Genomic DNA, 23,720 nt, shown 5'->3' with positions numbered 1-23,720 from the left:
TGAGGCCCCCCGTGAGGTGCTAGGGGGGCTGCGCCCGGGATGGGAGCCTGCGCATGTTCCTCTTCCCTGCTGCTGAGCCCGGTCCTGCCGCAGCGCGGCACCGTGCCCGGGCTCGGGTGCGCCAGAGCTGTCCGGGGCGGGGGGGGGGGCCTTGGGGCTGCCGTGAGCATAGGGGCGGTGGGCTTGTGCGTGCTCCGTAGTGTCAACGCTGACCGAGTGAGCACAGGGCCCTGTGGAAGGGGATTTGTTCCCCGTGGGCCTAGGGCTTGGTTTTGGCTCAACTCTTAAGCTCTGCCTCAAACGCTCCCGTGAGCAGCTCCTGAATGAACCCTCTGATGGCACCTTCCTCCTCGGAGTGCCTTCTTCCCCCTGAATTGTTTCCTCTGTCACCACTCCCCTCTTAACCCACCTGGGTTCCTTCACGCCTCTGAGACACACCGCTGCGTTCATTTTCCTCGCTTTGCCTCGCTTACCTTGAGCACTACCACGCCTTGACCATGACAGCTTGTCTGACATCAATGGAGGAAGAGGAGTTTGGTGTTACAGCGTTTCTTCAGACAGCGTCTTGGGGCCTGCCCGTCCTGGCTGCATGGGGTGTTTGGAGGACAGGGCTCTCGGGTGTCTCAGCTGTGCTGAGGAGCTGGCAGGGTCTCTACCGTGAGCTCAGGGTGCTTTATGGTACTGTAGGTTAGGAGGTAAGGAAGGGGAACGGGGTCTCTGCAGAGACTGGCTCTCTTGCAGGGATCCAAAGATCAGAGTGAAGCCTGGAGCCGGATCCAGCGCTGGCAAGAGGCCAATACAGAGTGTAGGGTATGGGCAGGCTGTTCACTGCCGGTCTGCCTGTTTGTGGGGCTGGATCCAGCATGTCTCTGTCTGGGGTGCCTGTGCCCATCCAGATCTTTGCACTCAGATATTGTGGTCTCTCTTCAGACAAGTTGAGCCATGTGAATAAGTCATAGTCAGTGGGCATTGCCCCATTCACACTAGTAAAATCAGCTTGATTGGGGGGTTGAGATGAGAACCTCTGGCAATGCTGGTGTCAGCGGGTCCCAGAGGGCTGTAAGGGGCACCTGCCTCCCAGTCAACGTCTCTGAGATGAGCCCCAGATTTAATCCCTGTTTTTTGCAGGAGTCACGCAGCTGTGAGCGCTGCTGGGCCTCACTCTGCTGGAGGTATCAGCTTTGGCAGCATGTCTGACCTGTCAGGGAGGCATAGAGGCTCTCACTGCCAAGGCAACAGTGGGAAATGGGAAAGGAGGAGCTGATTCTTCCCCCTGTCCATCTGCCCCAGGGCTGGACCAACCCCTGCAGCCCCACTGGAGCTCTCATCATGGGCCCCACCACAGCAGGAGGAGGTGACCAGGATGCTGGTTCGCAGCGGGACCACTGTAGGGCTGCGGCCACCAAAGCATTGTGCTCTGGGTGCTGCTGGTGTGCGGGGCCATTGAGCATCTCGCTAGGTGTCCTCCGATCCCTGCTCTGGCACATCCAGCGAACAAAAGCTCTTCAGAGCCCATGGTTTGATAATTGCTCCTTGTTTCAGTGCTGGGATCCTCCCCCTGCCCCTTAAGGGGCTGAAGCGCAGAGGCTTCTCAGAGTTGGACAAAACAAGCCACTTCGGGGGCTGGAAAACCTCATCGCTTTGTTTTTTCTTGTGCAAAACCACAGCCCAGAGCCAGGCAGTTATCCCATGTTCCCAGGGCTTGGGAGCGCTGCAAAGCTGATCCCTGCTTGTGTCCGGGCTCCAGCCCTCCCTCGCTGCCCCTTTCCAGGTGTCCTGCCTGCCCCAGGAGTGCCTGGCACACCCACACCCCTTGGGCTGGGGAGCATGTGGGGTGCCTTGTGGCCTGCATGTGCTGGCTGGCTTCCTGAGTGGTGCAGGCTGATCCCAAAGCAGTGCTGGGGGGTGGATGTGGCCATGGGCATGTGGGGTTTGGCAGGGCACTGGCAAAGCCCCTCTGAGCGGGCAGAGGTGATGGACTGTGGTGTGATACTGCAGCTTAGACGGCAGGGACATGCTGGGGGCCAAAGTGCCCCTTGGCTCCTGGGGCTCCTCTGTCGGCAGGGGCAATGCTGGCAGAGCTGTGCTGAGGGCTGGGATGCCAGCACAGCCACGCTGCCTGAGCACCCTGCAGCTGGACCTTCCCTGTGTGGAAGGATCCTACCCCCATGGGGCCGGCTACAGCAGTTCTGCAGTCCTGCTAGGGCCCTGTGCACTGTGGTGTGGCTGGATCCCAGCAGGGCATGCTGTCAGTCCAACTCCTGGTACTTTCCTCATGCCTCAGTTTCCCCATCTGTAAGGAGCAGCCCTGGTCTGCTCAACACTGGCTGGCTGACTTTAGAGCTTGATAATTTCTTTAAAAAAAATCCATGCCTGGGCAACATGCAAAGGGCGCTGAGTGCTTAGAGCCCCAGCAGAGCTGTTGCCTGCTCTTGCTCTGTTGAACTCACCTGGCTCCAAGCCTGGTGTCCCAAACAGAATGGGACATGCTGTGCTGCAAGCATTGGTCCATCCAGACAGGGGTATTTGCTAAGCCTCTGGCATTTGTTGCCCCAAGGCAGCTCCAGGCTGTGGGTGCAGGTAGGAGGCCCTGGTGAGGGAGGGGGGGAGAAAGGGAAGGTTTGGAGTCATGATGCCACCATGCGCAGAGGCAGATCTCGGCTCCAGCAGGATCAGGCCCTCTGTTGTTGGTGGAGCAGCAGCCTGGCTGGCATGCCATCGCAGTGCCTGGCCGAAGGCACATTTCCTCAGTCCCACTCAGGGAGACCTTAGGGCTGGTGAGGGGCCGTGCTGCCCCAATGTGGCCCTGAGCATGCTGTTGGCAAGCTGTCTGGAAGCTGCCAGTGCTGATGATGCTCATTTTACTGTCTGGGAGTCCTGTTATCCTGGTGTAACTCCACTAACTTCCATTTAAACCAGCAATTAACTTGGCCATGGCTGTTTGGTCCCATGCTCACAGCTGCTTCCCATGGTGGCTAGGATGCATCTCCCAATGCAGAGCCTCCGGCAGGGAATAGAAAGCTGACTCCATCTGAAGGCTGTGGGCTTTGCTGGGGGACGGAGCCACCTGGGCTGGCCCTTGGCTATGCTGCAATCTGTGGGAGGGCGCAGGGCTCAGCACCCCCAGCCTCTGTGCTGCTGCTGTCTCCAAGATGTGAGGGACCCACTGGAGCTGTGTGCTGGAGGGCAGTGACAGGCCTGCAGCTGTGGGGGTGTCCCAGTGGCTCCCAGTCCAAACTTGGCTGCTGGGAGGACCAGGGGCAGGGGCTGAGTGCTGCTCCTGGCCCCAAAACTGCTCCTGGGGACACCCAAACTGCAAGGGGCTGTGGGGCTGCACTTCCCTCATGCCTTTGCTAGTGCAGTGCCAGCAGCAAGGCCCCCCAACCTTGCTGCGACCAGTGCGTGGGACCCAGGGGCTTTAGCTTAGGAAGAATGTGTTGGGTTTTTACCATTTTCGTTTTTCCGGGATGCACCAGTTCCCAGAGCCGTGTGGCTTAGAGCTGACTGCAGCATTTATCTCCAAACAGACGCTGAGTGCCCAGACCTGATGTTTGGCAAGGGAGAGAAAGGAGAGCAGCAAGTGAAGAAATGGGGCCCACCATGCTGGCATGAAATGGCTCCCTGCTCTCTCCTTGGCCATGTGCTTTCTAGGTTTGGGGTGGGGGCAGGAGTAAGACCTCAAGGGGGTTTGGTTTGTCCCATCTAAACAACCACTGCACCAAGACGGCATGTGTGCACCTCGCTTTCTCTCCTCCCTGCCACAGAAGACCCCGATGGGGCTGGGCAGGCGACGGGGCTGCGAGGTACCAACAGAGCCGGTCTATGAAACTTGGCCGGGAGGACAGAGGGAGATTGATGTTTGCTTGGGCACTCAGCCCTCAGCTGCGGGCTCTGCCTGCCCCTGCGCCAGCTGGGGACAAAAGCGCCGGCCCCGGATGGCACTGCAGGGCTGGTGTAAGCCCCCTGGGACAGCTGGCAGCTCTGTAAAGCTGGCACCCGCCCAGCAAACCAGCGCAAAGGGACCACGCAGAGAGGCTTGCCCATCGGGATGCTCACCCATGTTCGGGTGTCTGAGCTCCACTGTGGAGCCGGAGCACCCCCCCGCCCCGCATCTGCCCCATCTTGGGTCCTGTCCCCTGGCCAAGCCTGGATGGGGTGGAAAGGAGCTGGGGTGACCACGGGGAGCACCCCACAGAGCTGGCAGGGGGAGGAGAGTGATGGGGTTTGGGGCTGGGAGCTTGCAGAGTCTCCTGCCCAGCCCTGCTGGCATCTCCCACATGGGAGATAAAACCTGACAGTCACCACCAATTATGTCAGAAAAATCACCCACGTAGGTAATGATGTCTGGGTGTAATTGCAGGTCAGGGCTCCTGTCCCCACAGGGCTCTTGTGCCCTCGTCCCCATGTCCCTCCCACATATGGGGGCCCCCACCTGGACCTGGCCGCAGGGTCCTTGGCAGAGACAAACCCCCAACACACCACTGAAAAATCCCAGAAAGGCTTTATTTGCGTAGGAAGATTGATGCTGTTTTAAAACCCACCGCTGCTAGAGGGTGGCTTGGCTGCCCAGCGCCTGCAGGTGCTGCCTGGGTGCTGGCACCTCCCTGTCCGGCACTGCCTCGGGGCGGGGCGGGGGGGGGGGGGGGCAGGTGCCAGGCGAGCCGAGGAGACAAGGTGCACCCTTCCCTCTGCCTCCAAATGGGGCCTCCCCAAAAACAAGTCTTGAAAGCCTGGCCTGGACATATGGTGGGGCCCTGCAGGGACCCTCACAGTGGGGAAGGCATGCACTGCGGTGGTGGTGGGATGGAGCTGGTTTGGCCCATTCTGGTGGGTCCCAGGCATGGCCTGGGGCCAGTTCTTCTCCACTTGTCCTGTCTGAAATAGGTGCATGCAGCTGAGCAGTCTGCAGGGTTTAGGGGGCTGGGCAGGGGGGTGTGGGGCTTTGCTCTTGGTAAGTTGTACAAGGGAGAGGGTGATTCCTGCCCAAGGAACGGGGCCAGGGGCCATGGCGGGGATTTCTGTCCAGGTCTGGCTTCAGTGGGCTGTGCTGGCCTCCTGCCCACATTGCCCTGCCCTACAGGGTCCCTTTTGCCATGACAGGCAGGTCACCGGAGCCCTCACTATGCCATGGTGGCACCACTGCCTCCAAAGAAAGGGGCGAATCCCTTTTCCATCCTGGCCTGCCTGAAAGACCCTGGGCCCTCTCCTGCACCCACAGCCATGGGGGGATGGACTCCACCAGGCTGTGAGCAGGGGGAAAGGAGAGCATCAACACGTTTCTCTCTGTAGGTCCTACATAAACATCACCTACTGCTTTTATTTCCTGCTAAGCATGGAGGATATCCAGGTCTGGAGGGCTAGAAGCCTTGCTGAGCTTGTCCTGTTGAGGTTTCGAATGCTCTCCTCTGCGGTGGAGGAGCAGCAGGGGTGAATCCGCTCAGAGGACACCGTGCCTGGGCGCTGGGGTGGGAAGAAAGCTGGGGAATGGGGCGGTTTTCACCTCCAGCTCTCTGCTGGCACTGTGGTGCAGTGGGAACGCAGCAGTCTGGGGATGCCACCACTCACTCTACTCCTCCAAAGGGATCAGCCAAGATGCCCCCACTACTCTGATCCCCAAAAATCTCCCTCAGAGGTTGGGCTGTGGGCCCTATGCTGCAGGTAGTGCAGTGCTGGCTCCGCAGTGCCACACAGCACCCGTCTGCTGCTCCAATGGCCGTCTGTGCCCCTTCACCATTAGCGAGACTGGGCTCGCCTGCTGCCTGCCTGAGGGCTGGTGTTTCCTTGGAGGAAATGGGAAACAGAGCCTCCTGCCCAGTGTCCCTGCCGCAGTCCTGCCTGCGGCCACAGGCATTATAGGCAGCTCTGGGCTCTGCAGGGAGGAGAGCATCTGCAACCTGCTGCTTTGCTGTGGATTGGAGCTGGCTGGGGGCTGGAGGGGCCCTGTCTGTTGCTGGGCTGGGGACTATGGGGCCATAGCCAGCACCCCACACAGTCCAGGTGCAGGCAGGGGTGCTGCCTGCTGTTTCCTGCAACCGAGCTCTGGGCCATGGGAGGAGAGAGGGCTGAAGCCTCTCACCTGGCTGCTCATGGTCCACAGCTTGGTGATGCAGCCTGAAGAAGCAGCAGCCTGACATGGAGGGTGTTTGGCTGGAAGGTGGTGTTCCATGGCCACCAGCTGTCCAGCACCCCAAAGTACCAGGGGCTTCCCTGTGCCCTGGCAGCACAGCATCCCCGGGTACCTGGGGGTGACACCATGCAGGAGGCAGGAGGGGTCCTTCTCTCCAGTTGACCGTGGGGACCTGGGGTTGCTGATCCCCCCTTCAGTGCCCCAGCATCCAAAGGGACTTGGGGGCTGCCACATGTCCAAGCTCCAAGGCCCAGCCCAGCTGTGCCACTGCTCCAGGACAGAGGGAAACGTGGTTCTGGCTGAGCTCGCGGTGCCTAGGCACACTGCGGGGGTCAGACTGAGAGGCAGTCGTGCTTTGCTGGGTTTCAGGGCACCGAGTGGATGTCCTCCGAGCGCAGCACTTTGTAGACAACCCAGTAGAAGATATTGAAGACCAGGAAGGTGAAGGGGAAGACAGCTCGGGAGATGGTGTCAATGCGCTTGGCCCGGTCGATGTAGCGCCTGCGGAGGCCCTCCCCTTCCCGCAGCAGCACGCTAGTTGTTGGGGGGCTGTAGATGCCAGGGCCCTCCCCAGCCCCATCCTTTGGCTGCAGGCAGTGGCCGAGCCCGTAGCCTCGCAAGTAGAAGCGGCTCTCGCGGACAAGCTCTTCCTCCTGGCGAAGGGAATGGCTGTCAGCCGGGGCATCCTGCGGGCACCAGTACTGCAGGGTGAGCAGGCGCTTGTGGCTGCATCTCTTATATGCCCCCCACGAGGCAATACAGTCATGTAAGTGCCCAGCACAAGGTTAGGCACTCTTTCAGAAAGCCCGAAGTGTGCAGGTAAAAGCATGGGGCTGGCAGGCTGCAGGCAGTGGCAGGCAGCAGTGTGCATTGGGTGTGGGGGCGAGCACTGACGGACTGCCTTGTCATCTAGGATGTGTTTTAAGGGTGCATCCAAGGGCAACCTTGACCCTGGCAGCCCGACACTGATCCTCCCGGCCTCCTCCCAGCTCCAGCTCGGGGGCTTGGGAAGCCCTGCTCTCTGGCAGCCAGGGGGGACAGGGGCGAACTGGGGGGGGGGGGGGGATGGGCACATGGGGTTGCAGGGCACAGGGGTGCAGAGTACACTGGGGTGCAGGGAGCTTGGGGGTGCAGGGAGCTTGAGGGTGCAGGCACTGCTGTGGCAGCTGTGTTCACTGTGAGGTGGAAGTGTGCCTGTGCTGGTAAATAGGAGGGGGCAGGCAGCTTGCTGGGGCAGAGCTGGGCAGGGTTGCAGGGGCCTGGCTACCATCAGGGCTTGCAGGGCCTCCCAGTCCCTCCAAGGGCCTAGGCCCCTGTTTCTCCCCGTGGCTGCTTGGCAGGGACTGCCTGGTGCAGCAGAGGAGAGAGGCTGAGAGAGCTGGATTCCTTGCTGGTCTCTGCCCTTGCTCACCCCATCTGCCCCCAAGCTGGCGGGGGGCTGCAGGGAGGGCAGCATGCCCGTGGGGCTGCATGCCCATGATCAAGCCTGCAAAAGTGCCGTGAGAGCTGGGCGCCTGCCCTCACCTTTGGGTCGCAGCCCACTGCCATCATTCGCGGCAGAGCCCTGCTCGCCTCGCAGCCCCTTGGGTGCTGGCCAGTGGTGCCTGTGCTCCTCTCCACTGACAGCTGCGCATCGTTAGCAACTTGCCTTGTCCTGCTTTTTTATGCTTGGGGGTGTGTGTGTGCAAAGATCTGGTGAGGGACCAGCATGTGCAAGCCTAGGCTGCGCATCTGGCATCTCACCAAGCCCGCAGGCCACTCATTTGGTCTCTGTGGCTCATCCCCTCTATGCCCTGCCAGTGCCATATCTGGCTGTGGTGGGTCTCTTCTCCCAGGGGGTGCTGCAGGCCAGGCCCTCGCCTCACACCATGCCCACACGCAGCCTGGATGACAGATCCCAAATGCCATCTCTGACCAGCACTGCCCTCCAAATCGCCTAGAGCAGCCTCCTCGCTGAGGTCAGCCTGCACAGGCGCTCAGCCGGCAAGGGGGCTCTCATGCGGAGAGCTTGTGCCCTGGCATCTTTATTTAACTCAGCAATCCGCCGGCTAAGCAAGATTTCTCAGTGGGAAGAGCAGCAGCGCCTCAAATTGCTGAGATGATTTGTTCTCATTTGCAGCGGAGTTTTATTCCCCTGCCCCAGGCTGAGCACTTGCGGCTGCCCTGAGGGACTTAGTGGAGGGGAGCCGGGGTGCCCTGGGGCCAACAGCTATTCCCCCAGCCCGGGGAGCCAGTGGGCCCAGCCAGGGTGTTTGGGGCAGGAGATGGCAGACTGGGAGTGCTGGTCCTCCCACCTGGGTCCCTCTGGGCTGGGGCAGCCCTGGGGTGCTTACTGGGGGACGAGGCTGGGTGCAGGGAGCTCCCTGGGCCCAGCTTTGCAAGGTTTGTGGGAGGAATTTGCCATGGGGCTGTGGTACCCAGGCTGTGCTGTGTCAGGCAGTGCTGGCACGGGAGCTGCAAGCAGTGGGGCTCTGCTCCAGTCTCTGAGCAGCAACCCGGGATGCTCCTGGCTGCACCCAGTGCCTTGCCAGCAGCACCCCAGGGTGGCTCTGCAGCCTCCACCTCACGGTGACTGCACTTCAGTCTCTTTTAAGCAGATGGTCCCTGGGTTTGGCAGAGCCTCCCCCTCCCTGCTCCCGTTGGTTTCATCTCCAGGAGCCGGTGCTCAGGGGCTGTGAAAGGCAGGGAGAAAGGGAGCATGCTGGGGGGAGCCAGGAAGATTCACCCGGCATTCAAGGGCTGATGATGGTGGAGGGGAAGCTTGGGGCAGCCTGGCTGGGTGGGGAGGCAAGAATGTAGCAGGCCTGATCTCCCTGGAGCTGTGGTCGTCCCCCAGCATCTCCCCCCAGCCTGGGAGCCTCTCCTGCCCCACCGCTCCTCCCTATGCCTCAAGCTGCAAAGTGCCCCTGTGCCCTGAGTAAACGCCTGCACTGGAGTTTCTGCAGGCAGCCATGAGTGCTTCAAGCCTGCCTGTGCCAGGAAAGCCAGGCAGGCAGAGACCTCACCCGGCCAGAGGCATGGGCATGGCCTGGGGAGACGGGCAACAGCCCAGGAGCAGCCATCGGTCTGCCCTAGCATCACTCACACCTCAGCAAAGGGGGCTGTGCTGGTCCTGCTTTATGGAAGGAGAAACTAAGGCACGGAGCAGGGGTGTCTCCAGGGAAATCTGCTCCATTCTCGTCCCTCTCACAAATCTCTTTTCAGCCCAGGGAGCGGCAGCTCCATCCTATGGGCACATGCTCTGTGCATATCACTGCCCTGCTTCTTCCATGGGCCCCTGCTGGCCCCCGGGGTGAGCTCCTGGGGGGGCTTGTTTTGGGGAGAGGGAGGTGAGACTGGCTGGGGGTGCGCTGCGCTGCACTGCACAGGGGGCTGCCAGAGGGTTGTGCTTTACCCGGGAGCTGGAGAGCGTCGCGTAGGTGTGCTCGCTGCCGTGCCGGCCGCTCAGCTGCTGCAGGGACTCCAGGCTGGCTGTCCCGCTGCTCAGGCCCTTTTGGCATCCGACAGTGTGCACCAAACAGAAACAGGACAGCAGTTTGACCGATGGCTCTGCCCTGGCCCCAGGGACAGAAGCTCTGGGCACTGGGATGGGGACAATGGGGGGACGGGCGCGCCACGTGGGGGGAAAAGCCCCCCCAGCAGTGCCCGGGCACTGGGATCCATCTTCAGCATGTGCCAAAGGGACTTGGCTGCACAGGCCACTGCGTGCCTGTGTAGTGTGTACATGTACTCATGTTTTCCATGGAGGTCTGGTGCCTCACAGTGTGTTTATGGCAAGAAAATGAGAGTGGGGCAGCCGCATGCCTTCCCTGAGCATCTCACAGGCCTGATGCCTGCGCCGATGGGCTGATGGAGGGGAGGGCTGTCCCACAAGCATGAGACCCTGCCTCTCCAGGCCTTGGTGTGCTCTCATCTGCAGCTCAGACCCTCTCCCTGAGTGCCACCAGGTCCCCTTGGTGCTTCACTACCCTGATGCAGCAGTGGGCCCCTATCACCGCTGCAGCACAGCGAGGAGCCTGGGAGTTTGGGGCTGCAGGGGAAAGGCCATTTCCCCCACCTTTGCTGTTTATTTTTCTGCTTTTTTAGAGGTAGCAGAGCCCTAGTATGTCCTGGCAGGAGGAGGACAGCACCCTGGGTGTGTTTGTGCTGCCAGGGCCTGGGGGACCCATGGGTGCTGTGCAGTGTGCTGCTCAGGCAGGCAGAAGGACTACGATGCCCGTGGGTCCCTCATCTGCTGGAGGGGCTGGCTCGGAATACAGTCCAGCGCTAAGCCCTGCCCCGGTGGCTGCTGAGAAACTGGCGCTGCAGTCCCAGGGTGTCCCCTCAGCGGCTGAGGACAGACAGATATTGTGACAGTGGTGGTGGGAGGGACTTACCATCCTCTGCCGCCGCTGACGCCGGCGCAGGCGCATGAACTCCTTGTGCTGGCGGGAGACAAAGTTGACAGCTGCATACTCCAACAAGGCGGCGAAGACAAAGAGCAGGCACACAGCCATCCAGATGTCAATGGCCTTCACATAGGAGACCTGCGAGGGCAAGAGGGGGCTCAGGGACCCGCTGCCTCCCACCTCACTCATCCCGCCCACTGCCAGCTTTGCCCTGCTGCCAAGGGGCACAGGAGCCCTCTCAGTTGGGACACATGGGCCAGAGCTCGCCTGGCCAAGCAGTGCCGTGTTTCCCCTCAGCACATGCGGTGCCCCAGCCAGCAAGGCTACGGAGCCAGCCATTCCTAAGGGAATACTGCCCCTGGCGCACCGGGGGCAGCAGTGGGCACCTCAGCTGCCCCAGGCAGGCTGCAGCATGGGAGCCCAGCATGGAGCCAGGACTGACCTTGGGCAGGGAGGCACGGGAGCCGGCACTCTGCGTGGTCATGGTGAGCACGGTGGTGATGCCCAAGCCCACCCGGGCTGGTGCTGCGTCCATGTTGATCCAGAAGGAGACCCAGGAGAGGATGACGATAAGCAGGCTGGGGATGTACATCTGGATCAGGTAGTAACCCATCTGCCTCTCCAGGTGGAACTTCACCTCGATGCAGGTGAACTTGCCTGCAGGGAAAGAGCCCCAATGGGTGAGAGGCACACCCAGGCCATGGTGGAGGGGGGGTGGCAGCAGGTGCCTGGGGTGCTCACCTGTGTTGTAGTACTTGGTGCAATAGCCCAGGTCCTTCTCATCCCTGAGGATGAACTGAGGGAGCGTCAAGCCCTCAGCCACCTGCACAGCCTCCTGCTCCTCCAGCCACTCAAAGATGAGGTCATTCATGGTGTAGCCAACTGTGGGGGGATGGAGGGAGCCATGGGATGGGGGGGACATGGATCCCATTCATCCCCACCCTGAACAACCGCTCCTTCCTTCTCACCTCCCTCAGAAGCAGGGAGATGCCAGCTGTTGGATGGGATGGGATGGGATGGGATGGGATGGGATGGAGGTGGGGGGTTGACAAAGCACAGCTTGAACCCCCCCTAAGTACTCACAGCTCTCCAGCTGCATGGTGCATGTCTGGATGTCCATAGGGAAGTTCTTGAGGTCCATGGGGCAGGACAGGATCAGCGTCAGCCTGGAGGAGGAAGAGGAAAGGAGGGGGTTGCTGGGGGCTGGGGCAGTCAAGGGGGAAAAGCTGCTTCACAGGAGGCAAGAGGAAAGCTTTGCCTCCCCACTCAGGCACTGCACCAGAGGAGAAGAGTTCTACCTAATGCTGTAGAGCACGTTGCCATTCTTGAAGATGCGCAGCAGTTTGTTGTCAGTGGTGACCTCGTGGAAATTGGCCCCTTTCTCATTGGCGAAGAACAAGTCTGGCTTCCAGATGGAGTCGAGCATGGAGGGGTCGAGGTCAAGGGAGTCATCAGGGTACTCACGGTAAGCCAGGCGGGGGTCATTCCACTGCTGCCGCAGGAAGACATTCACCCGGTAGTCCTGGGGCAGAGGGCACCACCTCAGCCGGGAGCACCCCACAGTGCCCAGGGAGGAGGAAGAGATGGAGGAGGAGGAAGAGATGGAGGAGGAAGAAGAGATGAAGAAGAAGGTGGAAGGGGGTGTCTCAGTTGAGGCTCAGCTCTACAGGTGCTGCCTGCCTGACACTAACCACACACAGGGCAGGGGCAGCTCAGGAGCCTTCCCATGCTGTCAGCAGCCAGGGGAAATTAAAAAGCCAAAGCCACAGCAGCCAAGAGGAGGAGAAAGAGAAGGACCAGTAGCTGCTGCCTGCAATGTTTGTCGCAGGGCTCTGTGGCCCTGGGGGGGCTTGATGTGATGGTTGATGGTATTAAGGCTTTGCAGCAGCACAAATAGGGAATTTTTAGCCTTGGGGCTTCCTCAGAGGAGTTCCTCATGCACCCGAGGAGGCTGGGGATCACAGGGACACAGAGCTTGCTTGCATTGTACGGCACCTGCTGAGCCTGCGAACAGCAGGGAGCTACCACCAGCTGCCTTGCTCCGACCCTTCAGGGTGTTTTTCCCAGCTCAGGCATGGGGAAAGTGGCCCACACAGCCAAGTTCTGGTTAACTGACCCCAGAAAAGCCACAGCCAGTTGCTATGGCTCTGCATGTCCCCACCATAGTGCCAGGGCCAGCTCCGGAGAAGGGCTCACAGGACCCCTGTAAGCACGGCCACCCCTGTAAGGCTTGGGCACCAGGACCTGCACACTCCCTGGCAGAGCCACCACCAGCCCCAAGGCGCTGGGAGAGGAGCCTGTCACACTGGAGAAACCCTCACCATGGTGGTCTCTGTGACGGAGCCGAAGCTGTTGATGAAGATGTTGCACGTCACGTTGACAGGCGGACCTGGAAAACAGCATCAAGCCTCCTCTCACCACTGGCTGGGGAGACATGTGCCCTGCACAGGCACACGTGGGGATGCCACCTCCTGTATGCATTGTGCAGATGAATGCACATGAGCATCCCCCTGCCTGCTGGGGTCACCCCCAAAGTGTGTCAGGGTGAACCCCAGCACTCCCTGCAAGTACTGCAGCTGCCCACACTGCCAGGCAAAGCAGGCACATGCAGGGTGGCTGTGATCGCTGGAGCAGCCAGGACTCTGAGGAGGGTGTTGGATCGGAGGGATGTGGGTCAGGCTTCTGCCTCCATACCTGCCCATTCCCTGGTTTTGGGCAGCCTTAAGCATGGGTTGCTGCCAGGTCTGGAAGCCTCATGTCCTTCCCTTACCTTTGAAGTTGGGTCGAATCCGGGCATCATACCCTGATGTTCGTCCCATAAGCTTGTCCAGGAAATCAGAGGGTGACATGGGCTGGGGTGAGCTTCGGGAAGCAGCTTTAATCTCTTCCCGCCCTGAGACCAGCCTGTGGGGCAGAAGAGGCAGGTTAGGTGTCTGCCAGCACCAGGGGTCTGCAGGCACATTCCGGCACCTCGGGGTGATTGCCAGCTGTCAGGGGAAGCGGCTGTGCCTGCGCCGCACCCGCTCCAGCACTGAGTCAGCGCACTGACCCCAGGACCCCTTCCTCCTTCCACTGTGATCCCGACGGCTTCCCCTCCTTGCCTGCCACAGCCTGAGTGCTGTGTGCCGGCATTTTGCCTGTCCCCCCTGCTAGCAAAGCCCCTGCCCACCGTGTCCCCTGGCATGGTGTACGGGGCTGGGTGCCTCCTGGCTCCAGGGCTGCGGTGGGGACCGGGCGCAGCAGGCGATGGCCTTGTGCATGACAGCCGGGCTCTGTGTGGGTGCTGGAGGGGGAAAGCGGACAGAGTCCCTACCGGCTTCAGTTGCCAGCCTTGGCCTGAGTTGCTGAGCAAACATCCATACCCCGCCTGGCACAGACTCAGGGCTTGGGGGACACAAAAACCCCCCGAGCCATGGGCTGGCCTGGCATGAGTGAGGAGGTGCCTAGGAGCACAGTTGGGGTTGTGACACCTTGCCAGGGGCCAAGATGATGTGACAGGAGAAAAGCAGTGAAGCCCACCTCTGCACCGACTATGGTGTGGAGCTGACATGAGCTCTCCCACGCAGCACTCCCAGTGATGATGGAGACTTATTTAACCTGACCTTGGAGCAGATATTTCTGTGAACGCATCTTAGCCTGCCAGTTTCTCTCCTTCTGTCAGTCTATAATGATCATTTCAAGGAACAATGCAAGAGACATTCACTCACCACATTGCCAGGCATGTGGCTGTGATGGAGAGGAATTAGCCAGAGAACTCCAGACACAAAGGCAGCTTTGAGCATGCTGCTGGTGCTGCTGCACACAGCCTCATGACTCTGCCAGGTCCATGCCCAGGTGGGTCCCACTCCTTCTTGGAGCTACAACCCCATTATCACAAGCAGAGAATGATGCTGGGAGCTGGGACCCCCTGGGGTCCTTGTTCCTACCTCCTTGTTCCTACCAACACACCTTGTTCCTACCTCCTCTCAGGGGAGTGGGATTCATCTTGGAGGGGCTTATGTGCATCCTTGCCAGCTAGAAATGGCCACAATGGCCACCCCAAAATGATCCAGCCGAGCAGGTTTTCCTTTAATTGGAGATGGGCAGCAGAGAGTACCCAAGACTGCTCCTGGCCAAGAGCAAAAGGCTTGGAGAAATTCCCCTTCCAGGAGCTGCATTAGAAAGGTGCAGCTTTGGGAGGAGGGCTGCGAGAGGCCAGGGCAACAAGGAGTTAAGTCAGGCCTCTGCCTGCCACATAGCTGTGAACCATGTCCTCCTCTGCTGGAGAGGAGGATGAGGGTTCTTCCCTGGAGCATGTGGGAGGAAGGGTCCCTTGGTGCAGTGGCAGCTAGCTCCTTGAAGAGGCTCAGCTACCTTGCTGAGCAGCAGCGGATCTGTAGACCCAGCAATGCTTGGACCTTGGAGACCGCAGAGCATGCAGAAATGCCCTGGGTGCAGCCACCTCCAGCGGCATCCCTGGCAGGGCCATGCTGGCACACAGCCCCTGGGTCCTGGCTCTTCTCAAGGTTTGGCTGCAGCTCCCGAGTTCGGGCACTGCCTGTCCCGGGGGACTCTGCCACTAACCTGGCAGGGACACTGCGGAGCCCTGGAGCTCAGCACCTCTGTGGAGCGAGGGGATGGTGGGGCTGGAAAATGCTCACATCTGCCTAAAAATGCCACCCCAAGACAAGCAGTTTCCTCATGTGAAGCAATGACATTTTGATACGATTTCCCCCCTCCCCACCAAAAATGCTGTGGTTCCCCGCTGCGCTGCTCCAGCCGTACTGGCCGAGTGATGGGAGGGAGAGTGGGGGCAGGGAGCAGGCTCAGCCCAGGGGCACTGCAGACACCCAACCCCTCCCTGCCTTGCCCACTCTCCCCTGCATCCCACCTTGTCCCAGATAGCATCCAAGGTGGCTGGAGAGGGAAAAAAGGACCTGGGGGCTTTGGATTTTCTACCCAAGTGGGCCAAGAGTTCTTCCGGCACCCATGGGACCTGGGACACCCACTGGCCTGGATGACCCCAGGGGCTGGGTCAGGGACAGTCCTAAGCCCCCCCCCCAAACACCCTGAGCCAGAAGAGGGTCTGGGCATCACAGGGGCTTTGCAGCACTGGAGAAGGAGCTGCCTGGGCCATGACCTGGCTCAGGTCGCCCCTTCTCCCACTGTGGCAAGGGTCCCCAGCTGGCCTGGGGCCAGGGAGACCATCAGGGACCCAGCACTGGGGTAGGGGCTGCTGGGGACAGGCAGAACCTGGCTGTGTGCAGCTGGGGCTGGAGGGAGAGGGTCTGGTGGATCCCCGCGGTGCTGGGTCAGGGTCCCAGGGAACAGGGGGTGAGGCCAGATTTGGGGGGAGCTCCGGCAGCCTCTAGGGAGGTCTGGTGTGGAGCTGGGAGGGTTCTGGCTGGAGGGAGCAGCCCCTGGAGAGAGGTCCGGGTCGGGGGTGGGGGTCCCGGGGGTCCTCCGGGTCTGGGACCGGGGTGCCCGGGTCCTGCAGGAGAGATCCACCTCCGAGAGGGGTTGATGCCTGGGACCCAGAGGGGAAGAATTGCGGCTCCCGGGGGATGGGGGTCCGGGTGCCGGAGGAGGGGGTGCCGGGGGAGCGGTGCGGAGAGCAGCGGCCCCCGCAGCCCCACGGCCCGCGAGTGGGGGCTGCCCCGCCGGACGCGCAGCGCCGAACACCCGCGCCGTGCGCTCACCTGAGCGGGCCGCGCCGGGGCAGGAGGCAGCCGAGGAGGAGGAGGAAGGCGAGGGCGCCGGCCCGGAGCGCGCCCATCGCGCCGCAGCCCGCAGCCCCGCCGCCCCGGGCGCACGGGCATGACCCGGCCGGCGCCGGCGGCGCCCCCGCTCCCGCTCCCGCTCCCGCTCCCGTCGCACGGGGGCCGCCGCCGCCGCTGCCGCCGCCCCCCGCCCGGTCCCGCTCTTCATAGTCCGGGCGAGCGGGAGCCCGCCGCGGGGTGGGCGCCGGCCGGCTGCGGGCCCCGGGAGCCGGGCGGAGCCTCGCCCGCCGCGGCGGGGAGGAGGCGGGCACGGCGGCGGGGGGCTCCCCGCCGCCGTGCCCGCCTCCTCCCCGGCGCCTCGGGGACCTCTGCCGCCCCGTCGGGGCTGTCCCGGAGCCCACGTCCCCCGCGAGGGGCTCCTCGGCGCGGGGCGGCAGGGCCCTGCCCCGGTGGCGGGGAGGGAGGTGGCTCTCTGCGGGGTTTGCGAGGGTCCCGGGGCGCGCCGGGGCTGGGGGATGCCCTGGGATCGAGGGATGCGCCGGGGCTTAGGGATGCGGCAGGGCTGACGGCTGTGCTGGGATCAAAGGACGAGCAGGGCTGAGGGATGCTCCGGGGGCGAGGGATGTGCTGGGATCGAGGAGTGTGCAGGGGCTGAGGGATGCCCTGGAGGTACTGCCCGTCTGAGTGGGAGGGAGCGGCTGGGAGCGGCCGGGCTCCTTCCTCCCTCTGCCTGGCCTGGCGGTGCCTGTCCGGGGCCGCAGGTCAGGGCCGGCCCGCAGGCAGGCTGGGGCAAAGACCCCTCCTGCTGGGACCCCTGTGCTTGCCTTTTCCAGAGGCTCAGCAGATGGGCAAGCCTGTCCCTCCGTAGGTGCCGGTAAACTCCTAGGAGAAGACAAGATGGACAGTCACGTCTGCGTGATACGGGCAGCTGCAGTGGCTGCCGGGGAGCGGGAAACCAAGGCAGAGCTGCTTGTTAACCAGGGCAGCACAGGCAGGGCTGAGACTTGGGCTGCCGGGCTGCCTCTGCCCTGTCCCCTTGGGCCACCCGGCCAAGCTGCAGAGTTGCCTCTAGTCCTAGGCAATCTGTGATTAATTTGTGAGGAAGCAAGTAGTATTAAAAAAAGAGAAAAGCGCAGAATAAATGAATCCCAGCGGATATGTCATTCAGGTTTCCATTCACCCTACTGTGGCTAGCTCATCTCGTTTATTTGTATTAATTACAGTTTGGTAATGGCTAGAAGCTGCTATATGAAGCCATTGCTGCAGGCGCCGGAAGAGGAGAATCTCAGCGGAGCAGGACGAGAGCGTGGTAACCCCCATGCCTGCTCTCCCCAGGGCAAGTGAGGGGCTTGGGTCTGCGCCGCCTTCTCCTCGGCAGAAAGCCAGCACAGGATTTTGAGAGCTCCGTGCTGAGTTTGCTGTAGGGAGGCAGCATGAGTGAGGGCTGGCTGTGTGAAACCAAGCCTGGGATGCCTTGTCCAGTGCCAGGGAGAGAACAGCGGGCTGAAGGCAGCAGGCACTTAGCTGCAAGGCAGCGTGCAGGAGTCCTTGTCCCCACTTATTGGCTCTCCCAGCACCAGGAGCTGGGAGAAGTCTCCTCCGATTACCATTGCCATTAATGTTTACGGGGCCGCGGTGCTGAGAGGCGCAAGGCAGGATCTGGAGCCCCAGGGCACAGCGTAAACACACACTGTGTGACAGCTCCTCTTCCAGGGACTGTCCGAGTTAAGTGGACCTGACACTGTCAGGAGGAGGGGAGCCAGCGACATCCTCTCCACCCTCTGGGGAAACCGAGGCACCCGTGTGTTGTGCCTGCATCCGTGCCTGCATCCATGCCTGCATCTGCCAAGGGGCCTGGGGATGGTTGGAATGGCTGTGGAGCTGGTTCTGCAGGTGGCCATGAGCATGGACTCTCAACATAACCAGCTACAAGCCTCAGCCACGTGTGCTGTGGTCAGCAGGGCACCAGGGCCAAGCTAATGAGGCCCTTGGAGAGGCCGGTGAAGCCAATGCGGCAACGCAGCTCCCTGATGGGTAGGGCTGCAGGGAATGGTGCAGCCATAGCCCTCCTGCCCGCCTTGCAGCTCTGCAGGCAACCAGCACTGCGAGGAGCAAAGCGGTGCTGAAAATAAGCTCTGAGAAAATGAAGGCAGCGAGCATCCCATCGGGAAGGCGAAGGCAGCACTGATTTGTTGCTGGCCAGTTCAGGGGGATGGAGCAGGAGCTGCAAAAGCAGAGCCTGCCTGTGCCTGGGGGACCCCAGGCACTGCGCCACATCCCGGACGGGGATTTTTGGAAGTGACTAGAATAGGCTTCTTCCCCATGTTCCTCAAATCAGAGCATGAGGTGTTTTTTCTGTAAACAGCAAAGATGCCAGCCAGCAGGCAGCTGCTGGCAATGGGCTCCCGGAGGCAGACACCTACCTCCAGGCTGCCCTGCAGCTGCTCTCCCCGGGGACAGCAAGACCGGGGGGCCAAGGACCCAGGCCGTGGGCAACTGCTGCCAGCCTGGTGCAGTCCCCAGGGCTGGCATTGGCATGACCCTCTCTGGGAATCCCTCTGTCCCTGCCCTGAAGCCATCCTCACCAGGGCGCCAGACTCTGCTAATAAAGAGAGATGCAGGCAGCAGAGGCTGGGGTCCCTAAGACAGGGACAAAAGCATGGTATCTTTTTTCCCTTTCCCTCTGCTATCTCTGAGCCCACATCAAACTGTTCCCCTGGGACTGGACTGTTACCTGCTGCAAATCTGCCTGGATCCAGAGCCTGGAGGAGGGCTGTGCTAATCCACACTGCCTGGATCCTGACCCCTCTCTGCTGCTCAGCCCCTGCGTTGCCACATCTATATATTTAATCCCACCTGATAAACCCTGTAGTGCATTTGCAGACAACACAATTCTGAAGGGCTGAGTGATTCAACCCTTTGAAAACAGGTTTGGTTTTTTTCCAGATTGAGGTGCTTAAGCTCAATTTGAGGATGAACAGTTGCCTGTAAGATCAATTTTGTGCTGTTCATGTTGTGGGGGGAGCAGGAGGGAGGGCAGCAGGTGAAGGAGCGTGCTTTGCTCTTCGCATAGGGCCACAAAGGCCCCCTGGGCTGGCAGCCCCACTCGGGGGGTGGGGGGGAGGGGGGCTGGGGACCAGGATGCTGCTGCCCACGCTGCTCCTTGGTCGGTCCTTCAGAGTCAGCTTGGATCTTCACCTTTGCCCCAGAGCCAGGAGATCCTGCAGCACCAGGAGGGGTAGAAGCTTCAGCTGGGCACAGGTTTGTGGTGAGCTGTAAGCAACCTGCTCCAGCTCCCCTCCAGCAGGCTTGGAGGGTGGGGGGACTCCGGAGTGGGTTTGATAGCAGCTTAGAGGCAGCTCCCATTTTGGGGGGTGTCGCATGCTCTGCATCTTGCAGTCCCAGCCCCAGTGATGGTCCAGGACATGGGCCAGCCTCCCGCCAAAGACAGGATAACAACTGCAATTAATCAGAGGCAGAGGCAGATGCTCTAGGAGACTCTGCTTATTTTAATTAGAGAGCACCACATAGCACGCACCTCCATCCCCTGTCTCCTAATTCCCTCCTGCCTTCCTTCCCCTCTCCAAGACTCCCAGCCAACGCAGCTGACTCCAGACATCCTCCTCTCTCTTTTGCCCTAGGACTGGGATTTTTTTGCAGAAACCAAGGCGTGAAACAGAGATGCTGAATGCAGAGGGCTCTGCCAGCCAGCCAGTGTGCAAGCACTGCCATGAGCTTCTGCTCTGTACCGATTGCTTAAAAGCTTAATGAGCACTGGGGAGCAAAGTGCTCCTTGTGAAAGATTCAAGGCCTCTGTGTCTTCAGTTTAGGGCTATGTAAGCTCCCCTTTCCATTTTTTAATCCTCTGAGCAGTGAAAGCAAGGGAAAGCAGACACAGTCTCATCGCTGTTTCTAAGGAAAGCAGCAAAACAAATAGGAAAACCTGCATGCTTGCATTCAGGGAGAGGACAGCCCCTCCGCCCCGGGGTGGACATGGTGGCAGGCTCCCCCAAAGCAAACATTTTGAGGCGTCTAATCAGGTGTGAAATTAATGCCAGGAAGACACATTCATTGCTGCCAGCCTGAGGCTCTCCCTGGCCACCCAGTGTGCACCCAGATTGGGTGCTTCATTCTCATTTAATGGCACATTCATCTAGTTCCCCAGTGTTGTGCTGGTCCCCATCTTTCCCCGGAGAAGCTGTATAATGGGCTGAAGGTGCTTTCCTTTCCCAGCAGGAGCAAAAATCATCTCAGGGCAATAAATGCATGGCTAGGGGATGAATAACTGTGGTGCTGTTTTGGTGGGGAGACTGGGGCCCTGCTGGCATCAGAGCACAGGCAGAGAGCCTGAACTCCTACCACACCTCAGCAAAGCAAGCGGACACTGGGTTTGGGTGTAGCTGCTGGCAGGACATCCCCTCCAGTGGCCCAGGAAGGTCATGGGGTGCTGGGGGGATTTGGGGCTGCTCCTAGGGAAAGGTGGCACTGTGGCATGGGAGGAGGGGACAGGATGGCAGCAGTGCTGGGGAGCCCAGTAGGTGCGTGGTGCTTATGCAGCAGTGCCAGTGGGACCCAGTGCCTCGCTGAGCTGGGCAGGGTGACCCAGAGGATATTGCAAGGTGAACCAAGACATTGGTCCCAACTCCAGCTAATGTCACTCTATGATTTTGTGGCACTTTTCCAGGCTAAAAATACCCCTGCTGTTGGTGCGGCGCGGCATGGGGCGGGTTCTGCGTGCAGTGGCTGCGGAACCGGCCAAGGGCAGCCAGCCGGTGGGGCTGGGGTGGCCCTGGAGCAGCCATGGGGCTGACCCTCCTGCTCCCTGAGCAGCCAAATGCAGAGGTCACCTATTTTCTCCTCCTCCTCTGAGGTGACCTGGCACCTCTCTCCAGGGCTGTACCGGATGCAACCGCTCAGCCAGTAGTCCCCAAAACACCATGTGGGGAGAGAGTCCTCAGTGATGTCTCTGAGCTGTGTTTCACCCCAGCAATGGGTCCTTTGCTGATTCTGGAGGGTCATACCAGCTCCTCAGGGTGTGTCTGGCCCATCTGGGGACCAGCTTGGGGGTGGGATGCTGCAGCAAGCCTCATTTCCCCAGTGAGTGGCAGCGAGGCCTGAGGAGCTCAGCCCATCGCTGTGGCTGTGGGGCTGCTGCATGTGCTAAGGAAATGGGGGGTACAGCTGGGGTGGTGGGCGGCACCAGGCCAAGGGACCTCACCTGTCTCGGTGTGTCTGAGCTGCTGGGGAGCTGAGTTTGGGACACTTGAGTGGGTGGCTGGAGGGGACAGGGCTGACAAGCCTCTCCCAGGCTTGGAGGCAGTCCCAGCACGGCAGGATGTGGCTGGGCCAGCCCCATCCACCTTCACTACCCTCCTTGCCATGGGGGCAACTCAGCCCTGCGCCACTCTGCTGTCACAAGCAGATCACTCAGAGCCGGGCAATGAGAAATGCAGGATCTGGCCCTGGGCCCACATCTGCGTCCATGGTGGGACTTTTCAGGATGATCCATAGGGATTCAGTCGCCTGTGCCATTGTGCAGCCTTGGGGTATGTCATGTCATCCTGGGAACCGCTGTGATGGAGGCCACATGGGCAGAGCGTGGCTGACGTTGGGGCCAGATGCTGTGCTGGGTGGGAGCCAGCCGCGTGGCCGAGGAAGGGGCAGGCCATGTTGCAGAAGCCACACTGCCAGTGGCTGTGCAGCTCCAGCTCAGTGCTGCCTTGGAGAGCTCTTCTGCACTCTGTCAAGTTGGTCATGCAGGTTGGAGGGTGTTTCAGATGTTGCTCTCCTGAAAGCTATCAAAGAAAAGAGAGTGTAACACTTGTTCTTCAATACCCACCCTCATCTAACGGCACTTATCCTCATGTGTCTAACATATTTCTGATATTTTATGGCAGGTTTTCAAGGAAATACTTTGTGTACGTTGCCCCATCACATATGAGCAGGGGGCTGCCACCCTGGCCTGAAGACAGGTCCTAACTAAGCCTAGATCATCCTAACTTGCCTTTTCCCATCCAGGGGTAGTGGACCTTGTGCTTCCTGCCACAGATGGTGCTCTGCTTTAGGTGAACTACGTGGATCGTATTTGCAGATAGAGCACATGCAGAGGGAAATGGAGGCAGAGGGAAGGCTGGAGCAACGGTAGCGGCTGATCCCGTGACCTTGACAAGCTGGACATGCTGAACGGGGAGATTTAATTTAGATAAGTGTCAAGCAAGACTCTTGGGGCCAGCAGCAAAGCCTGGCACAGATTCCAAAACCCTCAGTGGGTGCCTTGCTCCCCAAGGGTGACCTGGCCCTTTCCCATCTTTGTGTCCCTTCTCTTTTACCATGGGTCACCCCTTTGCTGCCTGCCTTGTCCCCAAATTGCCCCATGGTGTGGGCTGGTTCCCTCCTGAGGCTGGGCATGCAGGAGGGGAATTACAAGGGGGAAGCTTGGACTGCAGCAGAGCTCTCTCTTGGCTGAGGATGCTCCCATCTCTGCTCCCAGAAATGGCCCTGCTTGGCGAGGATGGCGATCGGATGGGGTTGGGATCTGCTGATGGGCTGCCGGGAGCTGCAGCAGTAGCCTAACCCCTGCTGCAGTTGTTTCCAGCATTTCCAATTACCCTGGGGAAAATCTATTGGATTTTGACACTGCAAGACTCCCCAGACCGTAACCTCTGCCTCCCCCAGCTCTGTCCCGCAGCTCTTCTCCCTGCCTGAGCCTGGGGAGGAGAGGAGCTGCTGTGCAAAATCAATGCCTTGGCCAGTGCTGGGCTAAGGGGTGTTGTGTCAGCAAAGGCAGGTGGGGGATATGGGACAGGGTCAGCGTGGTCCCCGAGTCTCCTCCCCACTTTGGGGTACCCAGCTCTGTGCATCCTTGGCCACGGTTGCCATGGTGATGTGCATCCCTTGCTGCAGCAGGAGTGCTTGCAGAGTTTGATGAGCTCTGTTTGCTGTTCTCGCCTCCGCGGCTCTCCTGCCCTTGGCCCTGGCGGTCTCCAAGCATGAAAGCAGGAGATCACTGGGAGCAAAATGCGTGGTAGCGTTGCAGGGTGTTAACCACAGGCTGCCTGCCTCAGCCTAGTTGGATAGGATTGTTTTTTTCCACTAGAGACCCCCAGGAGGGACAAGTTTGGAAAACAAAGCGTTACACATCTGTGGCATTAAGTGGCAAGCAGGAGGGAGAAGGAATACGAAATCAGCCCCCCTGCCCTGTGCTCCCCTGCTGCTCCCCCTCCCCCCCACACACCCCCCCCCCCGGCACGGCCAGCGTGGTGGAGATGAAGGATTTGTTTAATTAGATGGCAAATCCCCCTGCTGATGCACAAATGCAAACAGCAGTGGCTCAGGCAGCAGCTGCTTCCTGGGGGAATCTTGGCTGCGGCAGTCAGGGTGCAGGGCTGCCATGATGGCACCTGCGTCCCATGGAGCTGGTGGGTGTCACAGTGCCCACGAAGCCATGGCTTGCGGAGGGACATCATGCTGGGTGCCACCCTATGTGGCTGCAGAGGATGGTGCCGT

At 60.5% G+C, this 23,720-nt stretch overlaps 1 protein-coding gene across 2 annotated transcripts; it reads right to left on the bottom strand.

Annotated features, from left to right (window-relative positions):
* Window positions 1-4,671: 4,671 nt before the first annotated feature.
* LOC126050289 (glycine receptor subunit alpha-4) lies at window positions 4,672-16,347 on the bottom strand. 2 transcript variants are annotated; one of them, XM_049827974.1, is made up of 10 exons: window positions 16,194-16,347; window positions 13,286-13,419; window positions 12,837-12,904; window positions 11,814-12,037; window positions 11,599-11,681; window positions 11,257-11,397; window positions 10,958-11,172; window positions 10,504-10,653; window positions 9,522-9,617; window positions 4,672-6,780 (listed from the first exon to the last, which is right to left on the bottom strand). In XM_049827974.1, the coding sequence occupies exons 1-10, from the start codon at window positions 16,268-16,270 to the stop codon at window positions 6,493-6,495; spliced, it is 1,476 nt and encodes a 491-aa protein (XP_049683931.1). In that variant the 5' UTR covers window positions 16,271-16,347; the 3' UTR covers window positions 4,672-6,492. The 2 variants fall into 2 exon arrangements, with proteins under 2 accessions (XP_049683931.1, XP_049683932.1); XM_049827975.1 differs by lacking the exon at window positions 9,522-9,617.
* Between the last annotated feature and the right edge of the window lie 7,373 nt (window positions 16,348-23,720).

The sequence above is a fragment of the Accipiter gentilis genome, chromosome 24 (assembly GCF_929443795.1).
Source record: "Accipiter gentilis chromosome 24, bAccGen1.1, whole genome shotgun sequence".
NCBI classification, from domain to species: Eukaryota; Metazoa; Chordata; class Aves; order Accipitriformes; family Accipitridae; genus Astur; species Astur gentilis.
Note: the sequence above shows the minus strand (reverse complement) of the source record. Positions and strands in the feature narration are given on the sequence as shown.

Excerpts from the sequence above, each read along its gene's own strand:
- LOC126050289 (XM_049827974.1), bottom strand. The coding sequence starts at position 16,270 with ATGGGCGCGCTCCGGGCCGGCGCCCTCGCCTTCCTCCTCCTCCTCGGC. Across the intron at positions 11,682-11,813 it reads AACGTGCTCTACAGCATTAG|GCTGACGCTGATCCTGTCCT; the intron begins GTAGAACTCTTC and ends TTCCTCCTCCAG. Across the intron at positions 11,398-11,598 it reads CACCATGCAGCTGGAGAGCT|TTGGCTACACCATGAATGAC; the intron begins GTGAGTACTTAG and ends ATCCCCCCACAG.